The 27,315-nt window shown below is 36.2% G+C and overlaps 7 protein-coding genes across 17 annotated transcripts; 5 read left to right on the top strand and 2 right to left on the bottom strand.

Moving 5' to 3' along the window:
- Window positions 1-267: 267 nt before the first annotated feature.
- On the top strand, window positions 268-2,482 carry LOC105175768 (F-box protein SKIP19). Its single transcript, XM_011098344.3, has 2 exons — window positions 268-794; window positions 1,752-2,482. The coding sequence occupies exons 1-2, from the start codon at window positions 469-471 to the stop codon at window positions 2,371-2,373; spliced, it is 948 nt and encodes a 315-aa protein (XP_011096646.1). The 5' UTR covers window positions 268-468; the 3' UTR covers window positions 2,374-2,482.
- A 1,106-nt stretch (window positions 2,483-3,588) lies between these two features.
- Window positions 3,589-5,800, top strand: LOC105175769 (putative F-box/LRR-repeat protein 9). Of its 5 annotated transcripts, none has more exons than XR_848923.3 (3): window positions 3,589-4,092; window positions 4,650-5,388; window positions 5,480-5,800. XR_848923.3 is itself a non-coding variant. In XM_011098346.3 (3 exons), the coding sequence occupies exons 1-2, from the start codon at window positions 3,734-3,736 to the stop codon at window positions 5,290-5,292; spliced, it is 1,002 nt and encodes a 333-aa protein (XP_011096648.1). In that variant the 5' UTR covers window positions 3,589-3,733; the 3' UTR covers window positions 5,293-5,303; window positions 5,480-5,800. The 5 variants fall into 5 exon arrangements, 2 of the variants coding, with proteins under 2 accessions (XP_011096648.1, XP_011096647.1); XR_848924.3 differs by having other exon boundaries at window positions 4,650-5,376; XR_016062996.1 differs by having other exon boundaries at window positions 4,650-5,372.
- Window positions 5,801-6,391: 591 nt separating this feature from the next.
- LOC105175770 (F-box protein SKIP19) lies at window positions 6,392-9,185 on the top strand. Of its 6 annotated transcripts, none has more exons than XR_002288189.2 (4): window positions 6,392-6,875; window positions 7,758-8,422; window positions 8,550-8,659; window positions 8,810-9,185. XR_002288189.2 is itself a non-coding variant. In XM_011098349.3 (3 exons), exons 1-2 carry the CDS (start codon window positions 6,478-6,480, stop codon window positions 8,380-8,382), a joined length of 1,023 nt encoding a protein of 340 aa, XP_011096651.1. In that variant the 5' UTR covers window positions 6,392-6,477; the 3' UTR covers window positions 8,383-8,422; window positions 8,550-8,846. The 6 variants fall into 6 exon arrangements, 2 of the variants coding, with proteins under 2 accessions (XP_011096651.1, XP_011096650.1); XR_002288190.2 differs by having other exon boundaries at window positions 8,815-9,185; XR_848926.3 differs by having other exon boundaries at window positions 8,555-8,659.
- A 3,597-nt stretch (window positions 9,186-12,782) lies between these two features.
- PID (Protein kinase superfamily protein) lies at window positions 12,783-15,434 on the bottom strand. The gene is made up of 3 exons (XM_011098350.3): window positions 15,276-15,434; window positions 14,468-15,021; window positions 12,783-13,884 (listed from the first exon to the last, which is right to left on the bottom strand). The coding sequence occupies exons 2-3, from the start codon at window positions 15,016-15,018 to the stop codon at window positions 13,125-13,127; spliced, it is 1,311 nt and encodes a 436-aa protein (XP_011096652.1). The 5' UTR covers window positions 15,019-15,021; window positions 15,276-15,434; the 3' UTR covers window positions 12,783-13,124.
- Window positions 15,435-20,242: 4,808 nt separating this feature from the next.
- Window positions 20,243-21,319, top strand: LOC105175773 (two-component response regulator 24). Its single transcript, XM_011098353.3, has 3 exons — window positions 20,243-20,328; window positions 20,643-20,890; window positions 20,972-21,319. The coding sequence occupies exons 1-3, from the start codon at window positions 20,316-20,318 to the stop codon at window positions 21,149-21,151; spliced, it is 441 nt and encodes a 146-aa protein (XP_011096655.1). The 5' UTR covers window positions 20,243-20,315; the 3' UTR covers window positions 21,152-21,319.
- Window positions 21,320-21,585: 266 nt separating this feature from the next.
- Window positions 21,586-25,188, bottom strand: LOC105175774 (phosphoribosylformylglycinamidine cyclo-ligase, chloroplastic). 2 transcript variants are annotated; one of them, XM_020698465.1, is made up of 9 exons: window positions 24,953-25,188; window positions 24,324-24,693; window positions 23,748-23,842; window positions 23,579-23,680; window positions 23,420-23,479; window positions 22,774-22,946; window positions 22,490-22,592; window positions 22,245-22,403; window positions 21,586-22,067 (listed from the first exon to the last, which is right to left on the bottom strand). In XM_020698465.1, exons 2-9 carry the CDS (start codon window positions 24,664-24,666, stop codon window positions 21,897-21,899), a joined length of 1,206 nt encoding a protein of 401 aa, XP_020554124.1. In that variant the 5' UTR covers window positions 24,667-24,693; window positions 24,953-25,188; the 3' UTR covers window positions 21,586-21,896. The 2 variants fall into 2 exon arrangements, with proteins under 2 accessions (XP_020554124.1, XP_011096656.1); XM_011098354.3 differs by having other exon boundaries at window positions 24,324-24,711; window positions 24,953-25,088.
- Window positions 25,189-25,539: 351 nt separating this feature from the next.
- On the top strand, window positions 25,540-27,264 carry LOC105175775 (major pollen allergen Ole e 10). Its single transcript, XM_011098356.3, has 4 exons — window positions 25,540-26,052; window positions 26,368-26,706; window positions 26,786-26,819; window positions 26,911-27,264. The coding sequence occupies exons 1-4, from the start codon at window positions 25,998-26,000 to the stop codon at window positions 27,011-27,013; spliced, it is 531 nt and encodes a 176-aa protein (XP_011096658.1). The 5' UTR covers window positions 25,540-25,997; the 3' UTR covers window positions 27,014-27,264.
- Window positions 27,265-27,315: the final 51 nt, after the last annotated feature.

Consider the following 27,315-nt stretch of genomic DNA (forward strand, 5'->3'; position numbering starts at 1 on the left):
ATTTTTTGACATTGTCTAACAATCTCATGCCATACAAACATCAATATTGTAATAAAATCTTGGCCGCTATTATTTATTTGATGAGAAATTATTAATATATTGGATGGGATGGGACTATCTCATCTGGTATTTAAAATTTTATTATACTAATTTAGTTAATGAAATAAATTATTTAAAACTTTATCGATAGAGTTAAGATTAATATGTGTTTGTGGAGTAAAAGGAAAAAAGTTTGAGTGATATAAATATAGTGCATTAGAGATTTACAAGGACATAAATAAAATCTGTCCTCTTAAAAAAAGAGGAGGATTCTAAAACCTTTCAATTCCCTCCTCCTCCTCCTTCACCTCTAAGGGGACACCACACCGCTCTCAACGCCAAACCCTAGAAATCGATTGTCTTCCCCCTCCATATATTCCGTAAAAATCCAAACCCCTGATTTTTTGAAAGAGAAAGAAAGGGACTGGAATGGAGTCGTCTTCATCAAATTCCTCGGAGGTAACGCCGCCCTGGCTGGAATTGCCTCGGGAAATGACCACGACGATTCTCCACAAGTTGGGGGCTATAGAGATACTGACAACGGCTGAAAAAGTGTGTACTACATGGCGGAGTCTGTGTCAGGAGCCCGCCATGTGGCAGTCAATCGATATGCGAAATGAGGGCAACCTATGGGAAATGCCGTACGACTTGGAGAAAATGTGCCGCCACGCTGTGGATCGCAGCCAAGGCCAGTTGATTGATATCAACATTGAGTATTTTGGTTCCGATGAATTACTGCTCTACATCTCCCAGAGGTAATCTTTCTGGTCTCATGCATTTTCCTTTTTCTATTTTTTGCTGGAACTTCAAGTTTTATGGTTAATCATTTGCTGGCTTTTATTGTAATGTCGAGTTACAAATTGTAGATTGTGGGGTGAATATCTGTTGACAGAGGTTAGCATGTTAATATTTCCTTTGTACTGTTACTAATTATTTTCTTTTCCTCGGATCATAAAGTTCTGTCCGCTGGATTTTTTGGGCTGAACCATGTACAATCGTTGTTTTCCTGGTTTGTCCATGTCTGCGTGTGTTTTGTTTATTTTCTGGCGTTCTGCGTGATGGTTTGTGGTGTGAATTGGATTTGTATTTCTCATATGCTTAGCTTCAGTTGTGTACAAAAATATATCAAACTTTGAAGTGGGAGGGTATTGTTTATTGGACTATTTGGTTATTTTATGGGAATTTTAGATGATGACTTTGTTTTTAAGATGTAAATGCTTTTCAGTTGGAATAGAAGATGTACAAGTATGCCTATACTTGAGCATACATCTTCCATAACATTATCGTTTTACTTATGTATGGTAGATGTATGATCTTTTCTTATGGGGATGGAAGGTATGCTGTGGTAGCAAAATTCTGGTTTTTGTTTCCTATGAGCGACAGGTTTGCATCACTGTTAACAACGATCACGTGGTATCTTTTTCTGATTCTGCAGTTTGAGTGTGTGTGTGTGTGTTTGTCTGTGTTTGTTTGTGTAAATTTTGGTTTACTAGGTAGCAGCTGATGATTAGAACTGGTAGTTGCTCTACTAGAAGGAATATGTTCATTTTTATATGTTGCTGCCTCGGTGCACTCAGTGAAATCTCTCATAATACAGACTCTTATTGATGTATGATGCTTTTGACTGTCCATGTTGATTGTTTCTATAAAGAATGCACTGGAGATTTCATCCTGACAATAAGACTGCTTTCTTATTACACCCTTTTTAACAGGTGCCCTCAGCTGAGACGTCTTCGACTTGTACTTTGCTATGGCGTAACAGGTGAGGGTGTGGCTGAAGCAGTTAAAAATTTGCCTTTACTGGAGGAGCTGCACTTATATTACACCTATATTGACAATGAAGCTATTGAAGCTGTTGGTCACTGTTGCCCATTCTTAAAGTCATTTAAATTGAACAACCATGGGTATAAACTCCCACACATTGTCTGTGATCTGGAGGCGCTAGCAGTTGCAGAAAACATGCCTGAGTTACGCCACCTTCAACTATTTGGAAATAAAATGTCAAATGAAGGCCTGCAAGCCATCCTTGACGGTTGTCCTCATCTTGAATCACTTGATCTGAGACAGTGTTTTAATGTCAACCTTGGGGGAAATCTAGGAAAACTATGTTGTGAGCGGATTAAAGATCTGAGGCGTCCCCATGACTCCACTGATGATTATGGATTTGATGCTGAGATTCAAGATTACGAAACATCTGGTGACGATTATATTACTGGATATTCTGACATTGACATGGTGTCTGATTATGGTGATTATCTGGAATTCTCTGGTGGCAGTATGTCGTCTGTTTCTTCATATGAGTATGAAGATGAGCTTCTTGTTGACTGGGAATAGAAGGGAAACTGACTATTCTTGATCCTTTGTGTGTATAATGTGATTTTGAAGTATTCGTCTGTATTATACATTGATATTATCCTTATAAATGCATATAATAATTCATTGATACTGTCCCTACAAATACATGTGCATATATCTACATTGCATGAGGCGGTAGGATCTTAGTTGGGGTGTGAGGGTGGTGAAATAAGTGGTGACAGGGTGGGTTGGAGATTAGAGGTGATGGGCCATCCATCACCCTCTGAATCAGAGGCGGGCGCGTGTAAACAATTGAGTGTGGGATGCATATAGGGCGGGGTTGGCGGGGTTTTTGGGCCGCGCTTTGGGGGCTAGAGTCGGTGGCTGCACCGCAGCAGGGGAGGAGAGGATTTCCGATTTTCTTAGAATAGAAAATTGCATTTTGTAGTCCCACTTGATAGGTTGTGTTGTACTTTTGGTCGGTAGTTTATAAATTTGGCACATTTAGTTCTATAAGATAAATATTATAGTATTTTATCTTATATGAAAAAATGTACCATAATTTTTATTTTACGGGACAAAATGTACTACAATATTTTTCATATGGGAAAACTGTATTTTTGGTTTCGCACGATAGGATGTGTTGTATTCTTGGTCTCATAGTTTATGAATTCAATACATTTAGTTTCATATGATATGTATTGTATCATTTTTTATCTCATAGTATAAAATTGTACCATGTTGGGTCCTATAATATATAAAGTTGCGGCAAATGTGGTCCTATAGGATATAAAATTATTTGTATTTTATGGGACCAAATGTGCCATGATTTTTATTCTATTGAATTAAATGTGTCAAATTTTATTTTATGAGACTAAAAATGCTACAATTTTTATCTTATGGGACTCAATGTGTTAAGCCCGTAAACTATGAGAATAAAAGTGTAGCACATCCTATTATATGAGACTAAAAGTGCAATTTTTCTTTATCATATAGGATTAAATGTGCTAAGTTAGTAAATTGTGGGCTAAAAATACAATATATCATATTGTGTGAGATTATGTGTTTAATTAAATAAAAGAGAAAGAATATAAAATAAAATATAATAAGTTTGATTATGTATAAATAAAAAATTATTATAAAATAAAATAGTTAAAAGAATTGATTGTTTTATTTTATAAGAAAAAAAAAAGTGTAGGACATACGTACGTTTTGACTTCCTTAATATGAATAGGATGGAGTGGACAGATAATAAATTGTCTAAAAAAGTAAAGAAATCAGAAACGGAAGCCGAATCAATCCCTCTGGTGCTGCTTTGCTACAACTTACAACCTCAAACTCAAACAAACTCCCCAATATATATCTATTCTTGGATTAGAACCCCAAGAATAGATGAAGCATGGGAAAAAGGAAATCCAAACTCGAAAACCCCAAAAGCAAAATTCAGACTGCCGTCCGTTCATCGTCAGTCCCCCCGTGGATCGATCTTCCAAGAGATGTTACGGCTAACATTCTGCACAGGCTCGGCGCCATTGAAATACTGGAGACCGCACAGAAAGTGTGTGCTACCTGGCGGAGTGTGTGCCAGGATCCTGCCATGTGGCGAGTGATTGAAATGAAATATCTGGATGGCCCTGACTGGCCCTACGACCTTAATCTTATGTGCAGTCACGCTGTGGACCGTAGCCAGGGACAGTTGATCGACATTCATATTGAGTATCTCGGCGACGATCAATTGATGCAACACATTTCTCAGCGGTAGTTTTTTCCCCTTTTTCATTCGGTTTTGTGGCTGATTGTGTTTTTGTTTATATGGACGTTGATCATTTTAGTAATAGTTTACACTAATAATATTTTTAGTATATTGCCACTGTAAGGATGACTCTATGAGAATTCGTTTGGCCAAACCTGTTATTTGGCTATGTCTCTATAAAATGTGGATTTTTTGTGGTTGAAGTTGGACTGCCAAAACGCAGTAGAGGTTTTACGGAGAGGTTTGCAAGGGTGGGATTATATTTGCTGATGATAATGAAATGAATGATGAGACCATGGTCCTTGTTTTCGCTCCTTTTACTAAAGAAATTGTGGTCAATTTTATTTTTATGTTTTTTAAATTAAAGATTGTGGTATTCGGCTTTAAATTTTGTGTTCCTTTTATCCATGGCGTTGATTAGTACACCTTAAGCATTGTCTAGCTAAACGGGTCTGGTTGTTATTGCCTTTAAGAACTTACTCTATGCTGTTGACTATAATATATTAAGTGACACTCTACTTCTTCAAGAATGGCTTGTCTGGTCTAATGTTTGTTTCAACAGATCAAGTCATCTCAGGCGCCTTACACTTGCATGTTGCTATGATATATCGTGCGAAGCTTTGATTGAAGCAGTCAAAAGGTTTCCGGAGTTGGAGGAGTTGCACCTCATTATCATGCCATCAGTCCTTGCTGGAGATATTGAAACTATTGGCATTTCTTGCCCTAAGTTGAAATCGTTTACATTCAATGAACGTGGATGTATGTATCCACTTTTAGAAGAATCAGAACTTGATGAGTTTGCAGAAGAAGCAGATTGCAATGAGTGTGCAGTGGCAGTTGCAAAGACGATGCCTAATTTGCGCCATCTTCGACTTTTTGCAAATGAGATGAAAAATGAGGGGCTGCAAGCCATTCTTGATGGTTGTCCACACCTTGAATCGCTTGATCTCCGACAATGCTATGGTATTGATCTTGGAGGGGTTTTAGGCAAAAGATGCTGTCAGCAGATAAAGCATTTGAAACTCCCTTCTGACTCTGTTGCTGATTATGAGTGGGATGCTGGTGATTCGTGTGAAGAGGATGGCAACTCATCGTGGTGTTCTGATAAGTACTCTTGGGGATATTTTGACGACTACACTAACCCTTTCCCCAGTGAATACTTTTCTGATGATGAAATTTGGTTCCTTGGCCACGACTATCTCTGAGCTTGGAATAGGTTGACAATGAGGAGATTCTTGCTGCTCATTCGTAGTTCCTAACTTAATTCTGTTTCTTACGACCTACAGCAAGTCAATCCTCTGGTCTTAGCCTTTAGCACTTCATTATCAATTGTCGATTGAATTGCCTAAAGTATCAATATCAGCTCTCTTTCTCTCTCATCTTCTTTTGTAGGTTTAGTTTGCTGGAAGGAAGCACTGGTTGTTTCGTTGGAAGAATCAAATTGTTTTGGCAGCATTTCGGAGCTTCAACCGAGAGGTGGCAGCTTTGTTTTCTCATATATAGTGATCGGAGTTGGAGTGATAGGGGCTTTTCCTGCGAGTGACCCTTTCAACTATCTTTCGTGGCTTTTACCTATCTATGTACTCTGAGGCTCCTACTGAATTCCTTTATTTCTAAACTCTTGTGAATATTTATTATCATATCACATCATCTCTGGTATGAATGTGGAATGCTTATGATTTAAGGGCTTCAAAAGTTTGGGTTGGATTATTAGTACCAGCATCATCCTCCAATTTTATTACCTCTACATACATATCAATCTTTACATATATTCTTCTCGTTCCACTGCGTTGTTTATATTTGTTAAAGCGCTAAAATGAAACCGTGGACACACTCTGGATTGTTTAACCAAGAAGTAAAGAAGGGCGTAGCTTCTGCTTTCGGCACTGTAGGCATGATCATTATCAAACTTGGTAATACCTCGGGGCCTGTTTATTCTATAACTGCAAGCCCAACATCCAGAGTATCAATTGAGCAAGTTGCGTTGAAGGCCCGGGTCCTAGCCCAACACTATGGATTTTCTTTCTTTTTCCTCAAATATTACCTTCTTCTTATTATGTTGAGCTTACGCCCATAATATTATTCTTTTCCTTTGATGGACCTTTTTTCCGTACTCAATCCATCATTTTATTTCTTAATTCTTTTATATTTACAATTATTTTTCATCTAAAAAAGAAAAGTTCTTCTCCCTTTCCTTTTTAACTTTTTTAATTCTATGACTCATTTCAAGTAAATTTGACTTTTTCATAATATATTTCTTTTAATATTTTAAAATATTTCAATTAAAATATATTATTAAGCTGAAATATAATTGTTTGCGGGAGACGATACGAAAGCAAACACTCCAGAGTCAGACCATCATTCATTCTGGTTTCCCCCTTGTGAAACCTATGATGATTGCTGTCGGAAGAAAGAAGTTCCAACTCCGAAGGCCAAAGAGCAAGAAGAAAATTCCCGCCGCCGTTTCTTCCTCCGCGGCCACGGAGCCACCTCCTCCACCACCGTGGATCGAACTGCCCCGAGATGTCACCGCCAATATCCTTCATAGGTTGGGAGCGATAGAGATCCTGGAGAGTGCACAGAAAGTATGTACTACCTGGCGCAGAGTGTGCCAGGATCCCACCATGTGGCGCGTCATTGACATGAAAAACTTGGGTGACCTCCACGACATGCCCTACGACCTCAGTATCATGTGTCGTCACGCGGTCGATCGTTGCCAAGGCCAGCTAATCGACATTAACATTGAGTATTTCGGCACCGATGAGTTGCTACGCTACATTTCCCAGCGGTACATGTACCGATAATTCTAGTTTTAATTCCTCTTTATAATTTGGGTCGTTTTCTCGATAAAACCTATTTCTGTTTGAGGTAATATCTTTGCTTCGTACTCCGTTGTCCTATATGGAATTGAATTTTGAGGCCGGTTATGTACTTGTTAATTTTATAGTTCTTGAATTGATTCAGAGTGGGTGATGAGCTTCTGAAAATCAAATTAACGATAGTAGTCTTTGTAAATTGGTTTTGGAAGGATCATTGTGTTTGAACAAGGGGAATTGGCTCTAAAACTGTGAAAAATTTCAAACTTCAGTCTAACATCATCATTTGCTATTAGAAGGCTAAATTTTGCAGGGGCTTAGCGTTTTGAGCAGTGTACTTACTGAATAAGCTAAACAAGCTTAATCCAGTAAGAAGATATGTTTTCATTTTTCAAATGTCATTGCCAAAAGAATTGTAAGTAAAAGTTGAGATGCATTTGAAACGTTTACTTCGTATACTTGAAAAAGAATGTCTAAGACACATGCCGGAGAACTGTGTTTGTGTGGTGTTATCTTATTTACTAATGTTATATCATAAGGTTAGGCTGTATTTGGGGGATGGATAATTGAATAAAATCAAAAGGAAAAGGAAGCTTATAATAGATTGAACATCTCTATAAATGTTTAATTTGGCAACCGCTTCATTGCTTACTTTTATCTTTCTTTTTACTTTGGCCTTTTGATGCATTCATGTGCCCTTCATAGATTTCTGTGTGCTATAGTTGTATAGCTTTGGAGAATCTTTGTTTCATATGGTTTAATTTTGTGGTCTTGCCTCAGGCATACTTTTTGCATCCTCCCCATCGCGTTTCTATGAATGACTTATCCAGTCTAGTACTGCGTTGTTTCAACAGATCAAATAATCTCAGACGTCTTCAACTTGCATGTTGCTATAGTATCTCAGGCAAAGCTCTGCGAGAAGCGGTCAAAAATTTTCCGCAGTTGGAAGAGTTGCACCTCTTTTTTATGTCAGAAATCAGTGCTGGAGATATTGAAAGTATTGGCACTTCTTGCCCTATGTTGAAGTCATTCACGTTTAATGATCGTGGATATAAGTTTCCACTTATTGAATGTGATAATGAGTATGCACTGGCAGTTGCCAAAAACATGCCTAATTTGTCCCACCTTCGACTCTTTGGTAATAAGCTGATGAATGAGGGGCTGGAAGCAATTCTCAATGGTTGTCCGCACCTAGAGTCACTTGATATCCGCCAGTGCTTTAGTGTTAATCTAGTAGGGGATCTTGGCAAAAGATGTTCTAAGCAGATAAAGAATTTGAGACGCCCTTGCGACTCCACTGATGATTATGAGTGGGATGCTGAAATTTATGATTGTGAATCATTCGACGACAACTACTGGTCATCCGGCTACTCTGATATTTACTTCGGAGATTACGACGACTACACTAACACTAACCCTTTTGGCAGCGAATACTTTTCTGATAATGAAGTGTGGTTCTTTGACCATGACTATTTCTGAGGTTGTGACAGATGAACAACGAGAAGATCCGTGGTGTTTGGTAACTCATTCTAATCAGTTGTCTATCTACAAAAAACACACACCAAATCAATTTTTCTGTTCGTGGCGTCTTTATTGATTGTTAGTTTGATCAGTTGCATAATAACGATCTCTTATTTGCTTTGAAGTTTAGGTAGCAGGATGCTGGTGCTGGTGGCTTTGTGGAAGATTCAAATGGTTTTGGCAGCCTGTTGAAGCTTCAACTCTTGACAGGCCGGTTCTTTTGTCATGTCCATAGGTAGGGCGTTTTTGGGCTTTTGTGCAGTGACCCTTTCAAATATTTCTGTGTATGGTTTTTGCCAAATTTACCTCCATCTATATACTTTGAGGCTCCTCTAGGGATTCTGCAATATTTCTCAAATCTAGTGAATGCTTATTACATCTTTAGTGTAGGTACGTGGTATGATAATGGTAAAGGGGTTTTCTTTGGTGATCGCATACAAGCTGTATAGGAGAATGGGCAATGGGTTCCTCTCGCACTTTGCTTATGGGTCCAGGTTACCAGCTCATGAGCTGCTCCCATTTCTCAAATATCGGCCCATTTTAAGCGACTAGTGAATTTTTTATCCATTGAAGAAATTAAGACAGAGAGCCCATAAGGAAGAATACTGAAATATTAAATTCAATGCCCGAAGGCCCTGTTTGTTTATTGCCCTAGGTTATGCATTAAAATGTTTAGGGTCAATCATATGAAGGCTAGGTGGATGCTGTTCTTAGAGAAGATGGGCATGTGGGGATATTAATCCAATATTTCGAGTTTTACAGCTTTGCAAAATACATTATTTGCTTTGTCGTTTTTTTTTCCAAATTATGAAAGTGCATTCGCATTGCATTAGATTGTTGTGATTTTTCTTTTTCCCAGTTGTGGTGTTGGCAACATCTTGGACGTACAAATTTTACTTTTAAATTTTAAATACTTGCTCAAAATTATCATTTTTGCTTCTTGCTATATGTATATGAACCACATGCTAAATTATTGTTATAAGTTTAATTTTTGCTTATGTACACTATAAACTTGTAATTAATTTGTTTTATAAACGACTGGAAAGAATGAAGGATATGAGAAGCTGATAGTAACTTGAAAATTTGAAGGAACAGTGAGTGGTTTCGATTATGCAAGACTGAAACCCAAAAGGCTAAGTTATAGGTTAAGAAGGTAGGCCACGTAAGGCTAGTCAGTAGTGTAGGTAGGCTCAAGTTACAATGGACGCAGACCTCACGTGATAACGTTTATTACTTACCTGCACTCGTATCCCTTAAAAAATTAAGGGTAAGTGGTACTTGGGGTGGGTGATGATGGTCATTGGAGGTGACGCAGACGACAGCAGCAGCTTTTATACCTTTACCTCATTCTCTCAAACGAAACATATTCATTGCGGTTAGGCTTCTCATAAAACTGCTGCTTTTTAGAGATTTTCAGTTTATACTATAGAATATTTTATATAATGAAATATTTTGTATTGGATCATCTAATATGATTTTCAGTTTTCTTATTTCTTACATATGTTTCAGGGTAAGTTACAACTATTTGAGGTATTACATAATTACAAAAATCTTTTTTATTGTTTAAAAAATTATAAATATCTCCCTGATATTTGATGAAATTATGTAATTTTTAGATGGAGTATAAAATTATTAATTTTGTTCTTATTGTATTTTTATTTATTTAAAAAAATAAAGAACTTATAAAATAATTGAACGGGATGATGAAAAAAAATAAAATTATAAAAAACTTATTTATTTAGTTTAGAAAAAATAATTTTTTTAGAAAAATAAATAAAATTATAAGTTTTAATCCACATGGGTATTTTGGTGAAAATCTAATGAATTAGGTTAATAATTATAAGTCGTTAAAATTAGGGGGTATTGGTAGCTTTTCAAATAACAAGTGGTATTTGTAATTATATCACATTTTAAGGAAGATCGTTGTAATTTATTCTATGTTTTAATAATTTTGTATTATTAAATGTATTTAATTAATTTTTATGTTATATTAATGACTTATTCCTATAATATTAAAAGGGAAAAATAAAATTTTTATTTAATAATTTTGGTCTGAATTTATTTTAGTTTTTTATTTTTAATAATATTAAATTTAGTCTCTTATTTATTAATTTTGCGTAGAATTGATCTTGTAACTTAATTTACGACTCTTTTGTCTTTTTTGTATTAAAAGTTAATAATTCATTTTAATGCTTTAACTGTAACATGAGCAAATATTTTTTCATAAATTTAGAGTCTTATACCATTCTAATCGAGTATTAGCTATGAGATGCAAACTGAATGAATATATATGAACTAAAATTATTCTTGAAAAGTTGTATGATGGTAAAATTATTTGAAATTGGGTCAAATAATTAAAATTAAATAAGTTTGGAAGTTAATGGCTAAAATTAATAATAGGCAAATTTAAGGGACTAGATAAATAATTTTTTAAAATAAAAAAGTTACTTTGGTATATGAATGAATGTTTGGTGAAGTGTGAATTTTAGGTGGGCGGGAGGTTGCGTGGGTGGACGAAGCTATCGATTCCCTCGTATTTCAAGTTCCCATGGGCAGGAGCAGAGTAGTTGGATGTTTCATAACTATTCTATACTCCAATTCCACACAGCAAAGTCAAAATCCTGTTCACAACCGGCTACTTTTCCTGATTCTCTCTCCGCTTCTAACCCAAAATGCCCCTCATACAATACGTGAATCTGCTGACCATTACAACCATCACATGTAAATTCGTATATTTCATAACTTTACTCTTATTTTGAAAATGATTCATATATTTAGGACCCAATCAAAAATGAAGAAGAAAGTATATAATGAGGAAAAATATATATGCAATAATTGACGCTATATATTTCACAATCCTCTCCATCATTGGACGCTCTCTTTATCATGCCTATAAATTATTGTCATTATTTGAAAACTTCAATCCCTCAAAGCCCATCCTTTGATCCATCCCCTCAACCAACCTTATTATCCTTATCTAACCAACAATAATACTATACTTTCTTCTTCTTCTTCTTCTTCTTTTGTCTTGTACCATCAACACTAATATGAAAAACACAAAATTATATAAATATAAAAACAAGTATAATTATGGAGAATAATAGAGAAATTAGAAAGAGGAGGGATGGGATTGGGCATGTAGGAGTGGGGGGTGGGGTAGATGGTGTTAGGGGGTTTGGGACAGGGAGGGGACAGTGGGTTAAGAGAGGGTGGTGGGGGTGCCTGGTTGGCAGGTGGTCACATGGACATCCCATGTGATGTCATCTATCATATGTTCTTCCACTTCCCCCCATCTTCCTTTTTATTTTGTTCTCCCTCTGTCTTTTCTATTATTCGGAATGTCTATTCTTTTTTTTTTCCTCCAGATATTTACATGTAATAATAATATTATTTATTTTTTATTTTTCAATTATGCTAGATAATTCTTGTATGTTATAGAAAGTGGAGTGAGAGATGTGTATGTTAGAGGCTAATAAGAAATGATTTGGAATAAATGAAAGTGTGTTTTTGGAGGAAGAGAGTTTGAAATGGGGTATGCTAAAAAACATGATATAGAGGTTCCACATGATGCGCATTCCCATTAGAGAGGGTAATGGTATGCTGTCGTTAGAAGAATTGAGGTGACATTTGGAGTCTCAGCCTCAGCCTCCTATTTTGGGAAGGACTTGAGGATACCCTTTTTGCTTCTCTGGGAAATGTTATAGCTCAATCAATCTACTCCTAATGCTGATGCCCTTTTGCAAGTAATTGGAACCCTATATATGTTCACATCCCCCCAAATTTCTCACTTCCCCAACATTCTCTACCCCCCATTTCACACTTTTTTTACTCTTTCTTTTTACATCTTCACCTGTACCATTTAATTGGTGTACGTATAAATTCTCAGATGCCCAACATTTGTTGCCTCATTTACTAAGATTAATCATTCAGTCTAGAAATTCAATTTAAATCGAACTTGATCAAACTTAAATCAATTACTTGACATACATAATATTTATTATGTGATCGATGTACAACTTTTGAAAAAAATCAATAACATAGTAAGTATATCATAATTAATTTTGTTTTGTCAAATTTAATTTGAATAAAAAAATTCCCTTCAGTTATTAAATTTCTTGTGCTAGTGTGAAAATTATGTTAGATTGGTAATCTATAAGTAATCTTGTAAATAATATATGCTCGCATGATAGTAATAAAAGACACCGAAAAATAACATGAATTCCTATACTACAATTTTAAGCTTTTCACATAATCATTGGAAATTTTAGGTTTGGAATAGCTATATATACATGAAACCTAATTCATATGCATGGAAGGCAGTTTCAAAACTTGAGATATAGCTGCAGTTGAAAGTATAATAAAACCGAATTTAGACCTCTAAATTGCATTCTCATAGTCATCATCTACGAAACAACAATTCATACACACATATACATGTATATGTTCGTTGTTAGGCTGTAATGGAATTTGTATGTACATGAAACCCACCCACCAAGTCAACCATAAACTCTCATCATCATCATCATCATCATCATCATCTCTACCATGAAAGATGGCATTCAACTGTTATAACAAACATAATCATATGGGCGTCTGCATCATTTACGTCAACTATCTATACAATTTTTTTTCCTTATCTACTGTAATTATACTACCTTAATTACCAAAATCTGCGGCATCTCTGTTTGCCACGTGACCCATCAGAACACATTGAACGGTGCCGACTGCTGACGCGTCGCTGCCGTTCTCTGTCTCCGGATTCCCGCTACCCCCGGTGGCGTAACCGACCGGATCAGCGCGAAATTCAATCCCTTGAAAAAAGGGTGGGTTTTTACGTCCGCCGCCCCGCGCTTCGACCCAAGCCTTCTACCCGGATCCTTATTCAACAACCCGGAAATCAAGTCTCGCGCGTGCATTTCGCTCGTGCTACATGGCGTCCCAGTAGGGAACGTCAGGGGCTTTTTCGCGATGTTACGCAGCGTAGCTTCGTTGTTTACGCCAGCAAAAGGGGTCCGTCCGTATATCATCTCGTAAATAAAGATTCCGAAGGCCCACCAGTCCACAGCGTTCCCATGGGACCTACCGGAGGCCACCTCCGGTGCCACGTACTCGTGGGTCCCTACGAATGAGCATGACCGGGCAGTGACAGGTTCAGCCACGAAGAGCCGGTTCGCGGCGAGCGTTTGGATTTTCTTGGACCGGAAGAGCCGTTCAGATATGCAGGAGAATGGGGTGAGCGAGCTGGAGGACCGTGCTGTTGTGTGTGAGAGCAGTGGGTCTGGCGAGAACTCAGGAGATTCAACGGCTGGGACGGCGTCGGAGCAGAGGGAGAGGTCAAAGTCGGTGAGCATAATGTGACCGTCGGATCTGACCAACACGTTCTCGGGTTTCAAATCTCTGTAGATTATTCCCAACATGTGGAGATACTCCAACGCTACCAGAACCTCAGCTGCGTAAAACCTGGAAAATTTCCAACAACCAATGAGCAATTGTCTAAACAAAAATGGAAATCTGAAATTTTACTTATTTGGCTACCGGTATAAAGATGTTGAGAAAAACAAAGAAAATTTTAATGCTGGAAAACATAAAGCGAAAGACCACAACAAGTTATTTGGTTTCAGACTTCAACACTTGGCAAGAACAAGAAAAAAGGAACCCGCCCAGATAAAGAATTGCGGCCAAAATTTGATGGATATTCCACAAAGACAAGACTTGTTGATATGAGATTAAAACGATGAAATCCCCTTCCCAACCCTTTCTCTACAACCAAATTTGGAACAGCAAAGCTGCAGAATTTCTTTAGCTTTTCCAGAAAACGAGAGGTATATTTACTTGTTAAAGCGAAAAGAAGTGGCATGAAAGGTCCTTTTTAGCATAAACAAACAAAACTACCTACACAGAGAATCATAACAAGAAAACTACATTATAATGACAAGTCCCAGTTTATTTATCTCTAAAAAATCCCATCTTTTTCAAAATTAAATACATTATATTTATGTTTGCAACTACCAGACAAAAGAGAAGAAGAAAATGCAGCTGTTACCTAGCCGAGCCGAGAGAGAAGCGTTTCTGAGGCTGCTTATGTCTAAGTGAATGCAAATCGCCGCCGGAACAGTACTCCATCACAACACAAGAGAAATGGGAAGCCGCAAATTCTGCAAAAAGAGTGGGCAGAAACGGGTGGTCTAAAAGCCGCATGATTTTCCTCTCAGTCTCCGCCCTCTGAGTCTTCTTCTTCAAACTCAATACCTCATTATCCACAACTTTCATAGCGTAAAGCCGTCCCTCGTCCTCCGCTCCCCGGAGGCGGCAGAGGTAAACTCTGCCGATGTCTCCGCTTCCGATCTGCCGCACCAAGCTAAAGTCACGGAAACTGAGGTTCGTTTTCAAGCGTATGGCTTGGAATGAAGAGTCCGACGATCGGTGAGGCCTCAGCGCCGCCTGCTGCTCCGGCGAGCTCGTTGGCAGCTCGAACGACAGCCGGCTGAAGCTGGTGCAATGGCTTATAGTAGTGTCGCTGCTCATTGAACTTTTGCTGGAGTACAATCCTTCAGAAATCAGCTCCTCCGAATTCCTGCGAGAGTCGTCTAACATTTTCTGCACGATTTCATGTACAATGGTAGAACTATCAGAATCAATATTTTGCAACTTTCACGCTAATCTTCTCTCTTTCTGTCGAAGAATAAGATACGAAGAATGAAAAAAACGGGAATTTTGGACGACGAATGAACAGTAACAAAAGATAACAAGAAACTCAAGAAGAGAAGATTAAATGGAGGTGTTTGAGAAAGCAGAAAAGGCGGGCGCAGGCTTTATCTGTGTTGCATTAACAGCGAATTAGGGTTTCGTACACAATCAGAGAGAACAGACGGAGCCGGTGGCTAATAATGGTAGCTAGCTTCCGTTGAGAGCTCTGTGTGTGTGTTTATACAATACGTATGGACGTCCATGTGAATGCGTATATATGATATGATATAATGATTTCAATTTCTATTGAGAGAGAGAGAAAAAGAAAAGAGATGAGAGAAATTGGTCGTTGGGGCTATTTATGAAAATATGGTCCGCCCCGCAGTAAAACTTTTCATTTACTGACTATAAAGGTGTAGTAATAAATGAAGGGTAATATGTGTAATTTCCTTTATTGGATTAGCATAATTGCAAATAATTACTTATAATTTAAAAAATTATAAATATTCTTTACAAAATTATTGAAGAAAGATTTGAAATTATCAGCTTTATTCAAAAAACTCGACGGAGTGAATTGAAATTTTTAAAAAATTATCATTTATAATATATAAAAAAAAACTAGTCATCTCACCACAAAATAAGAATAAAAATATAGCACAAATAACGAATTGAGTTAGTTGTTGGATGACTATTAAAATTAAAGGTACTGATAATTTTTTAAATAAATAAAAATATATAGAAATATTTAAAATTTTAGGAGTGGTGGTGATTTATTTTACAATAAAACTATATTATGGATAATAATCGCGTTCAGTTGGAGCTCATAATTCACACATTATGAGAATTTAAGGCTTCTACTGCTAATTATTTGGAATTGGAATGGTCCAATTCCCATTAAACCCCACACCACATGGCATGTGCGAGACACGTGTTAATTCTTCATCTGTTAATCTGTTATATTTTTTATTTTTTGTATTAAAAAATTATTGATTTTTTTGTAATTGATTGTAATGATTAATTAATATAATAATATAATCAATGATGTCTAAATTTAATAGATAAAATTTAAAATAAAATTTCATGAACAGGTTCAATATTATAAATCTGATGCTCACTGAATATATAGGTATTTGTCTCATTTTATATGAGTTATTACGATTTATTTATTGAATCGATATAATTTTTCTATTGTTCTTAGTCATATTAAATTATTAGATCAATTCATATATTATTACTCAAAACAATTATAATACAATAATATATATAAATTACTCGTAAGGGAAAATTTATGAAAGCGTAAGTGAGTTTTTGCTAAATGTTCAATCACATAGTTTAAAAGTCAGTTTTACCGCAAGAAGTATCGCTGGCACGTGCGGATACTGTGTGGCACGTGTGGGGGCTTAATCCGAGAACGAATGCTGACGTAAGATCTGGCGCGTGTGGGGAAGGGAACTGCGGAATTGGCACGTGGCGAAGGGAAAGTGTATTTGTTTATATATATTTACTGATTGCCTCGTTCAGACAGAATGTACAGTGCGCGTGATCTGGACTTGTTGGGGGGTGGGGGGTGTCTGAAAGTAACCTTTTCGTACGAAATACCGAAAACGCCCTTGAAATGATTTGTTGTGAGTCTGGTGACTGGGATGGGGTGGGTGCAAAGAGTCAAAAATAACCTAAAAGTAAGGGCCACATCCACATCTCTTGCAACACCAATCATATTTGCACACCAATTTTGTTTTTATGAAATAAAAAATATATTTTAGTAATTAAAAAATGCACCTGATTGTTTTATCATGCTAATTTTCTTTTTCTTTTTTTTTTGGTGGTAATCCGTTTTTGCATGACACCGACATAGTATCAGTTAATATTGCAAGTAATAATTGGATTTTGAGAGTAATAAATTACGTTGGCGACGTAATATTAGGAAACCGACATATGCATCTACTCAAATCTAAAATACCATCATTTTCAAAATTAAAAGAAAAGAAAAGAAAAGGTGTGTGTGTGTGTGTGTGTGGAGTCATTAGAGCAGAAATTTATGGCATATATTGAGTTCTCATGATGATCCTTTTAGGAATAGGTCCCATCCATCCCATGTATTATGGTAATTAGACTAAATATAGTAATATTTATACACATCCATCATTTATATTTTAAAAAATTAGGTGACTCGTGTAATTAATAATGTTGGCGTTTTTATGGAATATAAATCAGGGATTTTTTGTATAAATGATGTCGACATTTCTGATAAGTATATTTATAATTTTTTAAAAAATATAAATAATAAATTAGAAGTCAGGAAGTTTAGATGTAACTATCTAAATACATTACCCCAGGAAAGGTGGTTATTAAAATATAGGTGAATTTTATTTACTTTTCACTGAGGTAAGATAATTCCTCTACATATTTGAGATGCACTGTTTGTTTGTAACGTCAGTACCCAAAAATATAATAAAAAATAAATAAATAGTGGGCAGTACTTTTTACTATTAGCTCACATGAATTATTGTCCCTATATATATATAAAGGCTAGAATTTGATGATACACAAATTATATATATGGAATCTTCAAACATATGATGTTACCATTTTGATTTTGTAATCTTTGGGACATATTTCCAAGAAACCCCACCACAACTATATCTGTCTGTCACTTCAAACCCCTTCTCAGCATTAATAAAACTTGAAGATTTCATCACACACAGCTACGGATGAAATTTTCAACTATTTTTTCCCTTCAAAAGTGGTCTTGATGGTTAATAATGTCACTTCAAAAAAACAAAAGTGTGATCATTAATGTCCCATTTGATGCCTAATTATTAGTGTCCTTGTTCCATACATAATTTCTTTTTAATTCAAATTTGATTTGTTTTGATATGTAATTTATTATTTTTTTTAAATTGTATATTAATTGTTCGATAAGTGATTAAATTTTTTACATAATTAGTTTGATTTCAATTAAAAATTTTACTACCATTTGGGACAAAACTTGGAAAAAAACAGACACATAAGTGGTATTAATTAAGGAGTCATTGTAATAGTAATGAGGTTGATGATAGGTAGTAGGGGAGATTTTGTGGGATCCGTTGCTTCTTTTATGGATTTGGCATCTTCTCATGTCTCTCTTTCTTCTTTCATAAGATCATTTTTGAACTACGTACTCAACTCCAATTATGGATCTAAATCTTCCCTTAATTATTTTACACCTCTTCTTCATCAATCGTTAATTAATATTTCTGATCACTAATTATCAAACTACTCGATATTCAATTTCAAATCAACTGATAAAAACTCATTCTAATTCGACTCATTAATTTAAAAAATCAAATTTAAACTTAATTCATCGTATTTAAAACTTCTCGACCATGACTCATGTCTAGTTTAATTAAAACTTAATTTTATTATTAATCAAATCAAGTTTAAATATAATTCCTAAATTCAAATAATAATACATTCGACTCGATACGATGGGGTTACAGCTAGCTCTAAATATAAGCCTTAGTTGTGAATGATTTTGTTGGCAGACATAATTGATTCCTTTAGTGAAAAGAGGGGTTTGAGTCATCTTACGTTGTGCAAGTAATGTGAAATGGAAGAAAAATTAATACCGTTTCCGTTTTAAAATGTTATGTGTAATAAAATAATAAGAAGGAGCAGTAAGTAAGTAATGTTGATAATTATTTATTAATGATATCCCAGACAGACACATGCAACCTACGAAATAAATATATATACCTTAAGAAATTAATGGGCAACCTTAATTAATTAATTAATGGGGAGAGAGAGAACAGAGTAGCAAGATTCTGGGTGTTGTGATAGGGAGACAAACGGACAAAATATGTTGTCACATCCACGAATCCTACTCACTGTTCACAAATGTATTAATTAATACCAACTACGACTTTTTTGTGTTAATCAAAAAATTAATTATAAAAATGTGAGGAGGAATCCAACATTATTAAAAAAATTGTGATCAGTTAATTTATTGGTCATAACAAAGAAAAACAGTTTCCATGTCTGGTTTGCAATAATATAATAAAATAATATTAGGTGGTGGTCTTATTCGTAGATTTCGTACAACCATTTCTTCTGCCACAAAGCAGTTTCATTTTTCTATGTATTGATTGATTCTTCCGTAAGATTTTGGCAGAAAATTTTCATCTTCTGCCATCTTTCTATAAGTCAACTCTACTTTAATACCATCTCTTCAATTCTTTTTCTACATTGTCTTGGTAATGTCAAATGCTATTTCATTTTAGTATTATAGTGGTTAAATTTATGGGTTAATTATAATTATTTTTTATTATTTAAAAAATTATAAATACATTCTTTAAATAAAAAATAATTATATAGCATTTAAATAAACGTCAAGAGCCACGGAGATCTAAGTGTATTACATTTGTAATTATCGTTTTTAAGAATGAGTCATTTTTATATAAATTTAAATTTTAACAAATCTCTCTCTTTAGTTAATCATAATGATGATAGAATAATTAATATCTAATAATGAATTCTATCTCATAATCTACGTAATAAGAGGATACTACTTGAACGTTACTATGGTAGTAAGAGTAATTATGATCAAATATGGCCCAGAATAGCAGCATGCTCTTTGGGGGTCAAAAGCGAGTCTTCGTTCTGGGCCTTTGGGCCGTTTCAAATAACTGAACATGTACAAAATGGTTTTCACAACAATGAGTGTTATATCACATTACTGACATTTGCTTTTCTACTCTGCTCTCAATCTGAGAAATTTTATCAAGGATTTTTCATGTATTACAGGACACGAAAATCAGCTTTGTACAACTTTCAATTATAGTTTTTGTAACCAAATAATGCATATCTACCAAATAGATTTTATGCTCAACCCTTGAGATTGTTTATCAATCATCACCAAATCAGACGATGACCACAATCCCCATTCATTACATTAAAATCCACTATTCAAGAAAAGAAAATCCTCAGAGACCCAAAATAATGTACATATGCATCCGCACAAGTTTTTCCAACCAACTTTTCAGTAATTTGTCAATTTAAAGCTGTAGACGACAATAAAATAATTTGGCTGCAAGCGCGGATATCTCGACTGCAGCTAAGTCTTTCATCCTTACAGTGACTTTATTCCGGAAAAGTGTTATGAGAGAATCACTTTTTTCACTTATTTAAACGAGAGAACACCCAACGAACCATCGTTCATCACGCTCATGGATTTGGGAGGTGGCTGATCACTAGTTTTCTCGAGATTTTTTCCCTTTAAATATATATTTTTTCTAATAAATAAACACACTTACCCATTATTTCCTATATTCTTCTTGTTATGTGTCTTGAATGGAAGAATCTCTAAAACCTTTTATGCCCAACATTTCTCATATGATGATATATGGAAATAGTACACATGCAATCTACTGTCCAAATAACATGTCTATCGACTTCATGTTTTACAATTCCAAAAAAAGTATTTATATATATATATAACACAACACATTCATCATATATATTAATTCATATGGTTCCATGGTTTTACTTGGCAGGAAAGATGGTGATCGGCAGTTCAAAGAAAGTGGTGGCGGACCAGATAGAGGAGGTGAGAAGGATATGTGCACTGGTGGTGGACGACGACCCTCTCGTTCGGAGAATTCATGGGATGCTCTTAGCCAGATACGGACTGGAAACTGAAGCAGCAGAAAACGGCAAAGAAGCCGTCGACCTCTTCCTCTCCGGAAAAACTTTTGATCTCGTGCTTATGGACATGGAGATGCCCGTCATGGATGGGCTGCAGGTAAACCTCATTTATACATACATGCACGTGCATGCACAGTACTGTACATGGGTAGATAAGGTGGTTGTTTAATATATATAGGCAACGCAGCGGCTTCGTGGTATGGGGGTGAGCAGCATGATAGTAGGGGTAACTGCTAGGGGACTGGAAGCTGAGAAGGAGGCGTTCATGGCGACTGGGTTGGATGCTTGCTGGGTTAAACCTTTGAATGCGGAAGCAATCATCTCTGTGCTGGATGAGCTTGCCAAGAAATTGCTCTAGAACTTCCCAACTTTTATGACTTGTCTGAGTAATTATATATGGTTTCAATTTCGTCGTCCAAAATTGAATAAATAAATGAATCAATAAAAATAATGAACTTTTTTGTCTATTTAATCCTATGAACCTCTGTACTTCAGAAAAATGCAATCAAAATTAATTTATCGAAAATCTAACATATACCATGATGTTATTACAGAAATATACAACATATTGAGATTTCATGAATTTTGACTGTAAATAATAAATATCATTAAATTTATGTCGAAATATATATTAGCGTGATCAGATGTGATGTGTTTATTTTTATATAAATTTTTGTTCCTTCTTGGTCTTCGCTTTCATTTAAACAATGCATAGGCAACTATGCTGTTGTTAACAGAGAAATCTTTGTATTCCCTTCAAGCCACCCTTCAAGCCCAAGTAATGAACAAATATTACCAGAAACTCTCTTGGGAGCTAAAATTATGAAATACATGCTGTGTAATTCTGATACATTGCAGAAACAATACAGAGGAGAATTCAGACATCCCAAATTCACTTTTATAGAACACGGGTGAGGAACCAGGCATGCCAAATTTTATCGAGTACTGCACAACATTGAAGGAGACAAAAACAATTAACTTAAGGATTCCACAACAGGGTAGCTTAGATATGAGCTAAATGGAAGCCGCAACTTTCGAACTCTCATCGTCTTTAAACAAAATTTCTTAATGCTGGCAATATGAGGATCTTCTGAAACCAATTACTATCGGTAGCTCACTCCATCACCACTTATAACCTCACCGACGCGATATGCTGAATTTGTGCCGTGATATTCTCCAAGTATTCTGAGAGCAGCCTCCTCCTTCACGACTAGCACCATTCCAATTCCCATATTAAAAGTTCGTCTCATTTCTGCATCTTCTATTCTTCCAGCCTAAAAAATTTGTCACAAAGAAACTAATTAATCTTCAATTTTGCAGGTCTGTTTAAAAATAGTAATGAAGAAAGAAATAAAGAATCTAGAAGGAGAGACAGATGGATGGTAAAGAACATGCAAGATACTATAATGATGCTAGTTTTCAAGTTCTGCCCTATATAAAATGATTCTGACCTCCTGAATCCATTTGAAAATGGGAGGAACAGCCCAAGTGTCCTTGTATATGAGAGCTCCGAGGCCCTTTGGGAACACACGAGGTATGTTATCAGTAAAACCACCACCAGTTATGTGAGCAATCCCTTTCACACCACCTTTGCTAATGATGTCAAGAACCTGTATTGCCCAAAATCCCTTGATGTTATGAATGCATGTCTAAAGACAAATATAGCAGACAGTTCAAACAAAGCTCTAGGCATTACCTGCTTAACATATATAACTGTGGGTGCCATCAGAGCTTCACCTAGTGTAACAGATGAACCAGGAAGACTGTCTTTCAAAGAAAGGCCACTTCGTTGTAGAACCCTGGATGGACATGGCTGAAGCGTCATAAAAAACCAAAGATAAACAGATCAAGATTCAAAGAACTTGAGATAGCATGCTACAACAACCATCTATATTAACTTAAAGGAGCCAGGTTTGCTTGGGTATTTGAGAACAGATAAATCGTTTAATGCAGCAATCTTGTTAAAACAAATTGTTAAACCTTCTGACAAGAGAGAATCCATTTGAATGAACTCCACTGGATGGAAGACCAATGAGAACATCCCCAACCTCAATGTTTTTCCCATCAATAACTGAGTCCTTTTTCACGATACCCACAGCAAAACCACTGAGATCATACTCCCCATCTGCATAAAAATCAGGCATCTCCGCAGTCTGAAAGATATGATGCAGTCAGTCAAAACTCAAATGAACAAAAGATGAGTTATGCTCAGCTGTACCCCTGATGCACCAAATAGGCAGCTAGGCTTCATTCTTAATCATATATGATCAACATTCTTGTAAAACAACACAACCAACTAATATAGAAGGCACAACACAAACCAAATGTGTTTCCGTACTGCAAGGTACATCACAACTCAAAAATTATAAGGCCCCTAAATAACACAGATTATGTGCACTATCAAACTATATCACTGAAAGGAAAAGTAAGTTTGAGAAAGAAACATGATCAACTGTGAAGAAAGAAGGAAGCAGTAAGAATCTAGGAACTTTGTAGAATGACATGCTAATTACTCATGACGGTTGATCCAAATGCAATAGAGAAACTTAGCACAGTACTTTATTTCCAGATACCATTATTTATTTACTGCAGGAAGCAAATAGAAGTAAAAAGTGGCCACAAGTACCTCTCCCCCTAAAAGAGTACAGTCGGATTGTTGGCAACCATCAACTATGCCTTTGATGACCTGCATTAGTGTAAACAAGATGATTGAATTTCCTTCATTAGGGGAAAAGAAAAGCTTTATGATAATAAAAGAAATTGGGACCCAGCACAACTTCCATACCTTTTCTGCAAGGTCAACATCAAGACGACTAGTGGCAAAGTAATCAAGGAAAAACAAAGGCTTTGCCCCAGAAGTGACTATGTCGTTAACACTCATGGCAACCTGATAAAAGATACTGATTAACACAAGGATTATTAACACATATCACGCAAAAGACCAACAGATTTACCAAATCAATGCCAATAGTCTCATGGATTCCAGTCTCAAAAGCCAGCTTAAGTTTGGTTCCAACTCCATCTGTACCAGCCACCAGATAGGAATCCCCTGTGAAAGCATTCGAAGGCGAGTAGTTACACTATAAGATGGGAACACCACCAAATCAGACCCAAAAAGAGAAAAAGAAAAGACTAGATAAGCATATGGCTGAAGCAAAGGGTCGGAAAAATACATAGAAATATACGGAGAATGTTGAAGACACAGGGGATGCAAGTGGAATAAGCAAAGTTAGGTCTGCCTATAAGAAAGAAGCCTTTAAAGACAAGAAATACCAATAACAGATAAAAATATAACAGTTTATGAGTGCAGGCAATATGTATGAATGAATTTCCCTTGAGATGGAGCATGGAGCACAGAGAATCAAGGCAAGGACTGCAAAAATTTACGTTGAATTTAGAATCTGCGAATCCAAATAAACAATTGATGAAGCAAAACTAAGTGCAACATTATTTGCCTGATCGATAGGATATATTTTGAATCACCTATCCCCAGTTAAAGAATATAATTATATATAAGAAAACAACCATACCCAAAGGGAAGAGCCCTCCAAAACCTCCAATTCCGGGCGCCATTTTGGCTATTCTCCTGACAAGTTCTGTACCAGCATCAATGTCTACACCAGCATCCTTGTATGTAAGTCCCTCTCCCTTGTCCTCTGCAGCAGTTTCGACATGGTTTCTGGTACTGCTGCTCGACATTGAAAGTACAACCCCAGAACCTCTTCTATCTTTCAGTTGTTTCTTGCAATTCTTGGAGACGAATGGCAAGAATCCTTTGGTTAAGTTATCTTTACGAATCTCGAGCGAGCCCGGTTTGAACAAATTTGCGATACAATGCGATAGTTCTGTATTTGCTTTGCATGAGGTATTCATGCTTCTTGAAGTAATTATAAAGAAAACCTTCCAGCAAAACAGTATCTGGTTAGGTAGCAATTCGTTGAATTAACCGAAACCTTAAAAACAAAAATTAAAAAAGAAAAAAGGAAGACCATACAATTCAAGAATATACAAGAAACCGCGTAATCTATGTAGGTGATCTTATAAGCAGTGCTGATATTAAAACTTGCGTCGGGAAGACAGATTCCTTTAACCAAGAACCAATAATCCAAGAAACTGAAAAGAACTCTTTCGCTTTGAGTTGATGACTTTCAAGAAGTACCTGATGAAAGAAGAGATTGAGGGTGAGAGCAGTCGGCGGAGGAGAGCGGCGGCCTGAGACAATGAGGAGTTGATGCCGCTGTTAAAGTAAAAAGGATGCTTTTCTCTGCACTATCTTATTTTCGATTTCTCTTTTCATTTTTCTTTTTGTTCATCGGATATTTCCTTCTCTACAGTGTTTTGTGCTAACATGGGCCGCTGGGTGGAATTTCTCAACGGTAGCGAATCGGCCCTTAAGAAACGTAATCCAGACCGGCCCAAAATGTTTCACCGCGTGTGGAAAAATGAAAATTTTCAAAGGGAATTAGTGATTTATCTTCTATTTTCTAAGACTAATTATATTCATATTATCTACTTTTAGGTTAAAACACATAAATATTTTTTATATTTTATAAAATTATATGTACATAATTTGATATTATTTTTACAATTATATTGACATCCCTTTAAAGAGTATATTTGTACATAATATTTGTATATTTGAACTTAATTTCAATTTGTGTCGATATAATTTACTCTTTACTTCAGTGTCATAAAATTAACAATTATTGTATTGAAACTTAAAATTAGCTTTTCTAAAAAGTATATATATGAAACATTTTTTTTTGAAAGGAAATATATATGAAATATTAATGCCCTTATGCTATTTCTTTTTGGTCGGACCAAATTTAATTTGGTAAGAATTTTTTTACTTTTTATCTGCTAAATTATAATTTGAATGAAAAGGGAGGAATTAGTACAACTTTTAAGGCAGGAGCACTTGGCTTGCTTCACCGGTCTACCCTCTACCCTCCCTCACCCCATTGGAAAGCGAGGGGAAAACAGAGCCGAAATAAAGAAGAAAATTTCACTTGAAGAAACGTTTTTGATTCTTCGTCTACTTCTGCATTAAATACAGAGTATCATTGCTATACGTCTTTCTCACTCTACCACCCCTCTCTCTCTCTCTCTCTGTGTATACACACACATACACACACACACACAGCACAGCAAGTTGAAGTGAGTGATTGAGGAGCAGGTGAAGATCATTCATTATCTTTTCCACGATGAGAAAGGCGCTTTGGGTTTTCCTCAACCTTATGGCTTTTCACTATTTTCTGGGTATGTTTCTTTAACTCTCCTTTTTATCTCACATCCTCTTCATTACATTCTTGTTTTTGTTTTCTTTGTTTCATGTGTTACTGCGTGTTTGTCTTCTTCATGTTCTTTGTCAGAGTGCTATGTACAGTACTGTGATTCCGAGGCAAAAAATCACAACTTGCTTATGCTGTTACCCTATCAAATATTTGTTATCATGTGAATCCTGGCTTGTTATCTGCTGGAAAAGAAGCCGGATGGCCGACCTGTGTTTTCTTTTTTATTTTGTGAAAAGATTTGTTAACTCTGTTTTGTTTATCTTGTATGGAAACTGTTCAGTGTTTAGAACCAATGCTATGGTACAAGAGAAGGCAGAGGCAACCATCCCTGTTACCACCTTATCACCTCCCGAAGGCAACACCACATTCCTCGGTGGCACAACGTGGTGTGTAGCTCGACCGGGGGCCTCCCCCACTGATCTGCAGATTGCCTTGGATTGGGCTTGTGGGTTGGGGAAAGCAGACTGCCGAGCAATCCAAGCCGGTGGGCCGTGCTTCGATCCCGACACCCTGCTTTCTCATGCATCCTATGCTTTCAACAACTACTACCAACAAAATGGCAACTCTGATATTGCCTGCTACTTTGGAGGCACAGCTGCTTTAACTCAAAATAATCCTAGTAAGTCCAACTTAGTATTCTTTGCATGCATTATTATGATGTAAAGAATGGTTCTGAATTCTGATTCACCTTATTGCAGGTCACGGAAGATGTGTGTTTGCCACTTCATCAGAGTGAGTTGATCTAATGGATTAAGGTTGTTAAATTGTCAAGAACCAGGCTATTTCTCACACACTAATTTCATGATCTGTGATTTGTGCACAGGTCTATAAAAGCTTCAGCAGCATCTTCATGGGAACACAAGGCGAAAAGTATATGGTGGAAGATTGATGTAATCCTACTGCTTCTCTATCTTGGACAAAGATGATCCTCTGCATCGATGAGCATGAATTGCTTATAAACAACTGATGACGAGGTGGGAGCGATTGTTTGTGGAGTTTTTGGGTTAAGTATGCTTTGCTGTGTTGCTAGTTTAAGTATCCTTGGCAATGTAAAGTGTCATGATCCTTTTTGCTCTTTTGGTTTTCCTTTCTCAATACGTTAGTGTTCATCTTTCTTTCTCTAGCTTTAATTTGTTCTAGTTTATTCCAGAATTGACTAAGAATTTTCCATCTGTCCCATTTTCCCCTTGAATCTTCTGGGCCGTGTGTACATTATTATGGCTAATAC

Source organism: Sesamum indicum, linkage group LG12, assembly GCF_026168435.1.
Source record: "Sesamum indicum cultivar Baizhima isolate 11 linkage group LG12, ASM2616843v1, whole genome shotgun sequence".
NCBI lineage: Eukaryota > Viridiplantae > Streptophyta > Magnoliopsida > Lamiales > Pedaliaceae > Sesamum > Sesamum indicum.

Bases quoted from the DNA above. Each gene is read 5' to 3' on its own strand.
- LOC105175774 (XM_020698465.1), bottom strand. From the start codon at position 24,666: ATGAATACCTCATGCAAAGCAAATACAGAACTATCGCATTGTATCGCA. The intron at 23,843-24,323 runs GTATGGTTGTTT...ATGCTTTCACAG, and splicing joins TGGAGGGCTCTTCCCTTTGG to GGGATTCCTATCTGGTGGCT. The intron at 22,068-22,244 runs GTCAGAATCATT...CAAATTTTTTAG, and splicing joins TTTTCAAATGGATTCAGGAG to GCTGGAAGAATAGAAGATGC.
- LOC105175769 (XM_011098345.3), top strand. From the start codon at position 3,734: ATGGGAAAAAGGAAATCCAAACTCGAAAACCCCAAAAGCAAAATTCAG. The intron at 4,093-4,649 runs GTAGTTTTTTCC...TTGTTTCAACAG, and splicing joins ATGCAACACATTTCTCAGCG to ATCAAGTCATCTCAGGCGCC.
- LOC105175770 (XM_011098349.3), top strand. From the start codon at position 6,478: ATGATGATTGCTGTCGGAAGAAAGAAGTTCCAACTCCGAAGGCCAAAG. The intron at 6,876-7,757 runs GTACATGTACCG...TTGTTTCAACAG, and splicing joins CTACGCTACATTTCCCAGCG to ATCAAATAATCTCAGACGTC.
- LOC105175768 (XM_011098344.3), top strand. From the start codon at position 469: ATGGAGTCGTCTTCATCAAATTCCTCGGAGGTAACGCCGCCCTGGCTG. The intron at 795-1,751 runs GTAATCTTTCTG...CCTTTTTAACAG, and splicing joins CTGCTCTACATCTCCCAGAG to GTGCCCTCAGCTGAGACGTC.
- LOC105175773 (XM_011098353.3), top strand. The intron at 20,891-20,971 runs GTAAACCTCATT...TAATATATATAG, and splicing joins CCGTCATGGATGGGCTGCAG to GCAACGCAGCGGCTTCGTGG.
- LOC105175775 (XM_011098356.3), top strand. From the start codon at position 25,998: ATGAGAAAGGCGCTTTGGGTTTTCCTCAACCTTATGGCTTTTCACTAT. The intron at 26,707-26,785 runs GTAAGTCCAACT...ACCTTATTGCAG, and splicing joins TTTAACTCAAAATAATCCTA to GTCACGGAAGATGTGTGTTT. The intron at 26,820-26,910 runs GTGAGTTGATCT...ATTTGTGCACAG, and splicing joins GTGTTTGCCACTTCATCAGA to GTCTATAAAAGCTTCAGCAG.
- PID (XM_011098350.3), bottom strand. From the start codon at position 15,018: ATGTTAGACGACTCTCGCAGGAATTCGGAGGAGCTGATTTCTGAAGGA. The intron at 13,885-14,467 runs GTAACAGCTGCA...GAAATTTTCCAG, and splicing joins TTCTCTCTCGGCTCGGCTAG to GTTTTACGCAGCTGAGGTTC.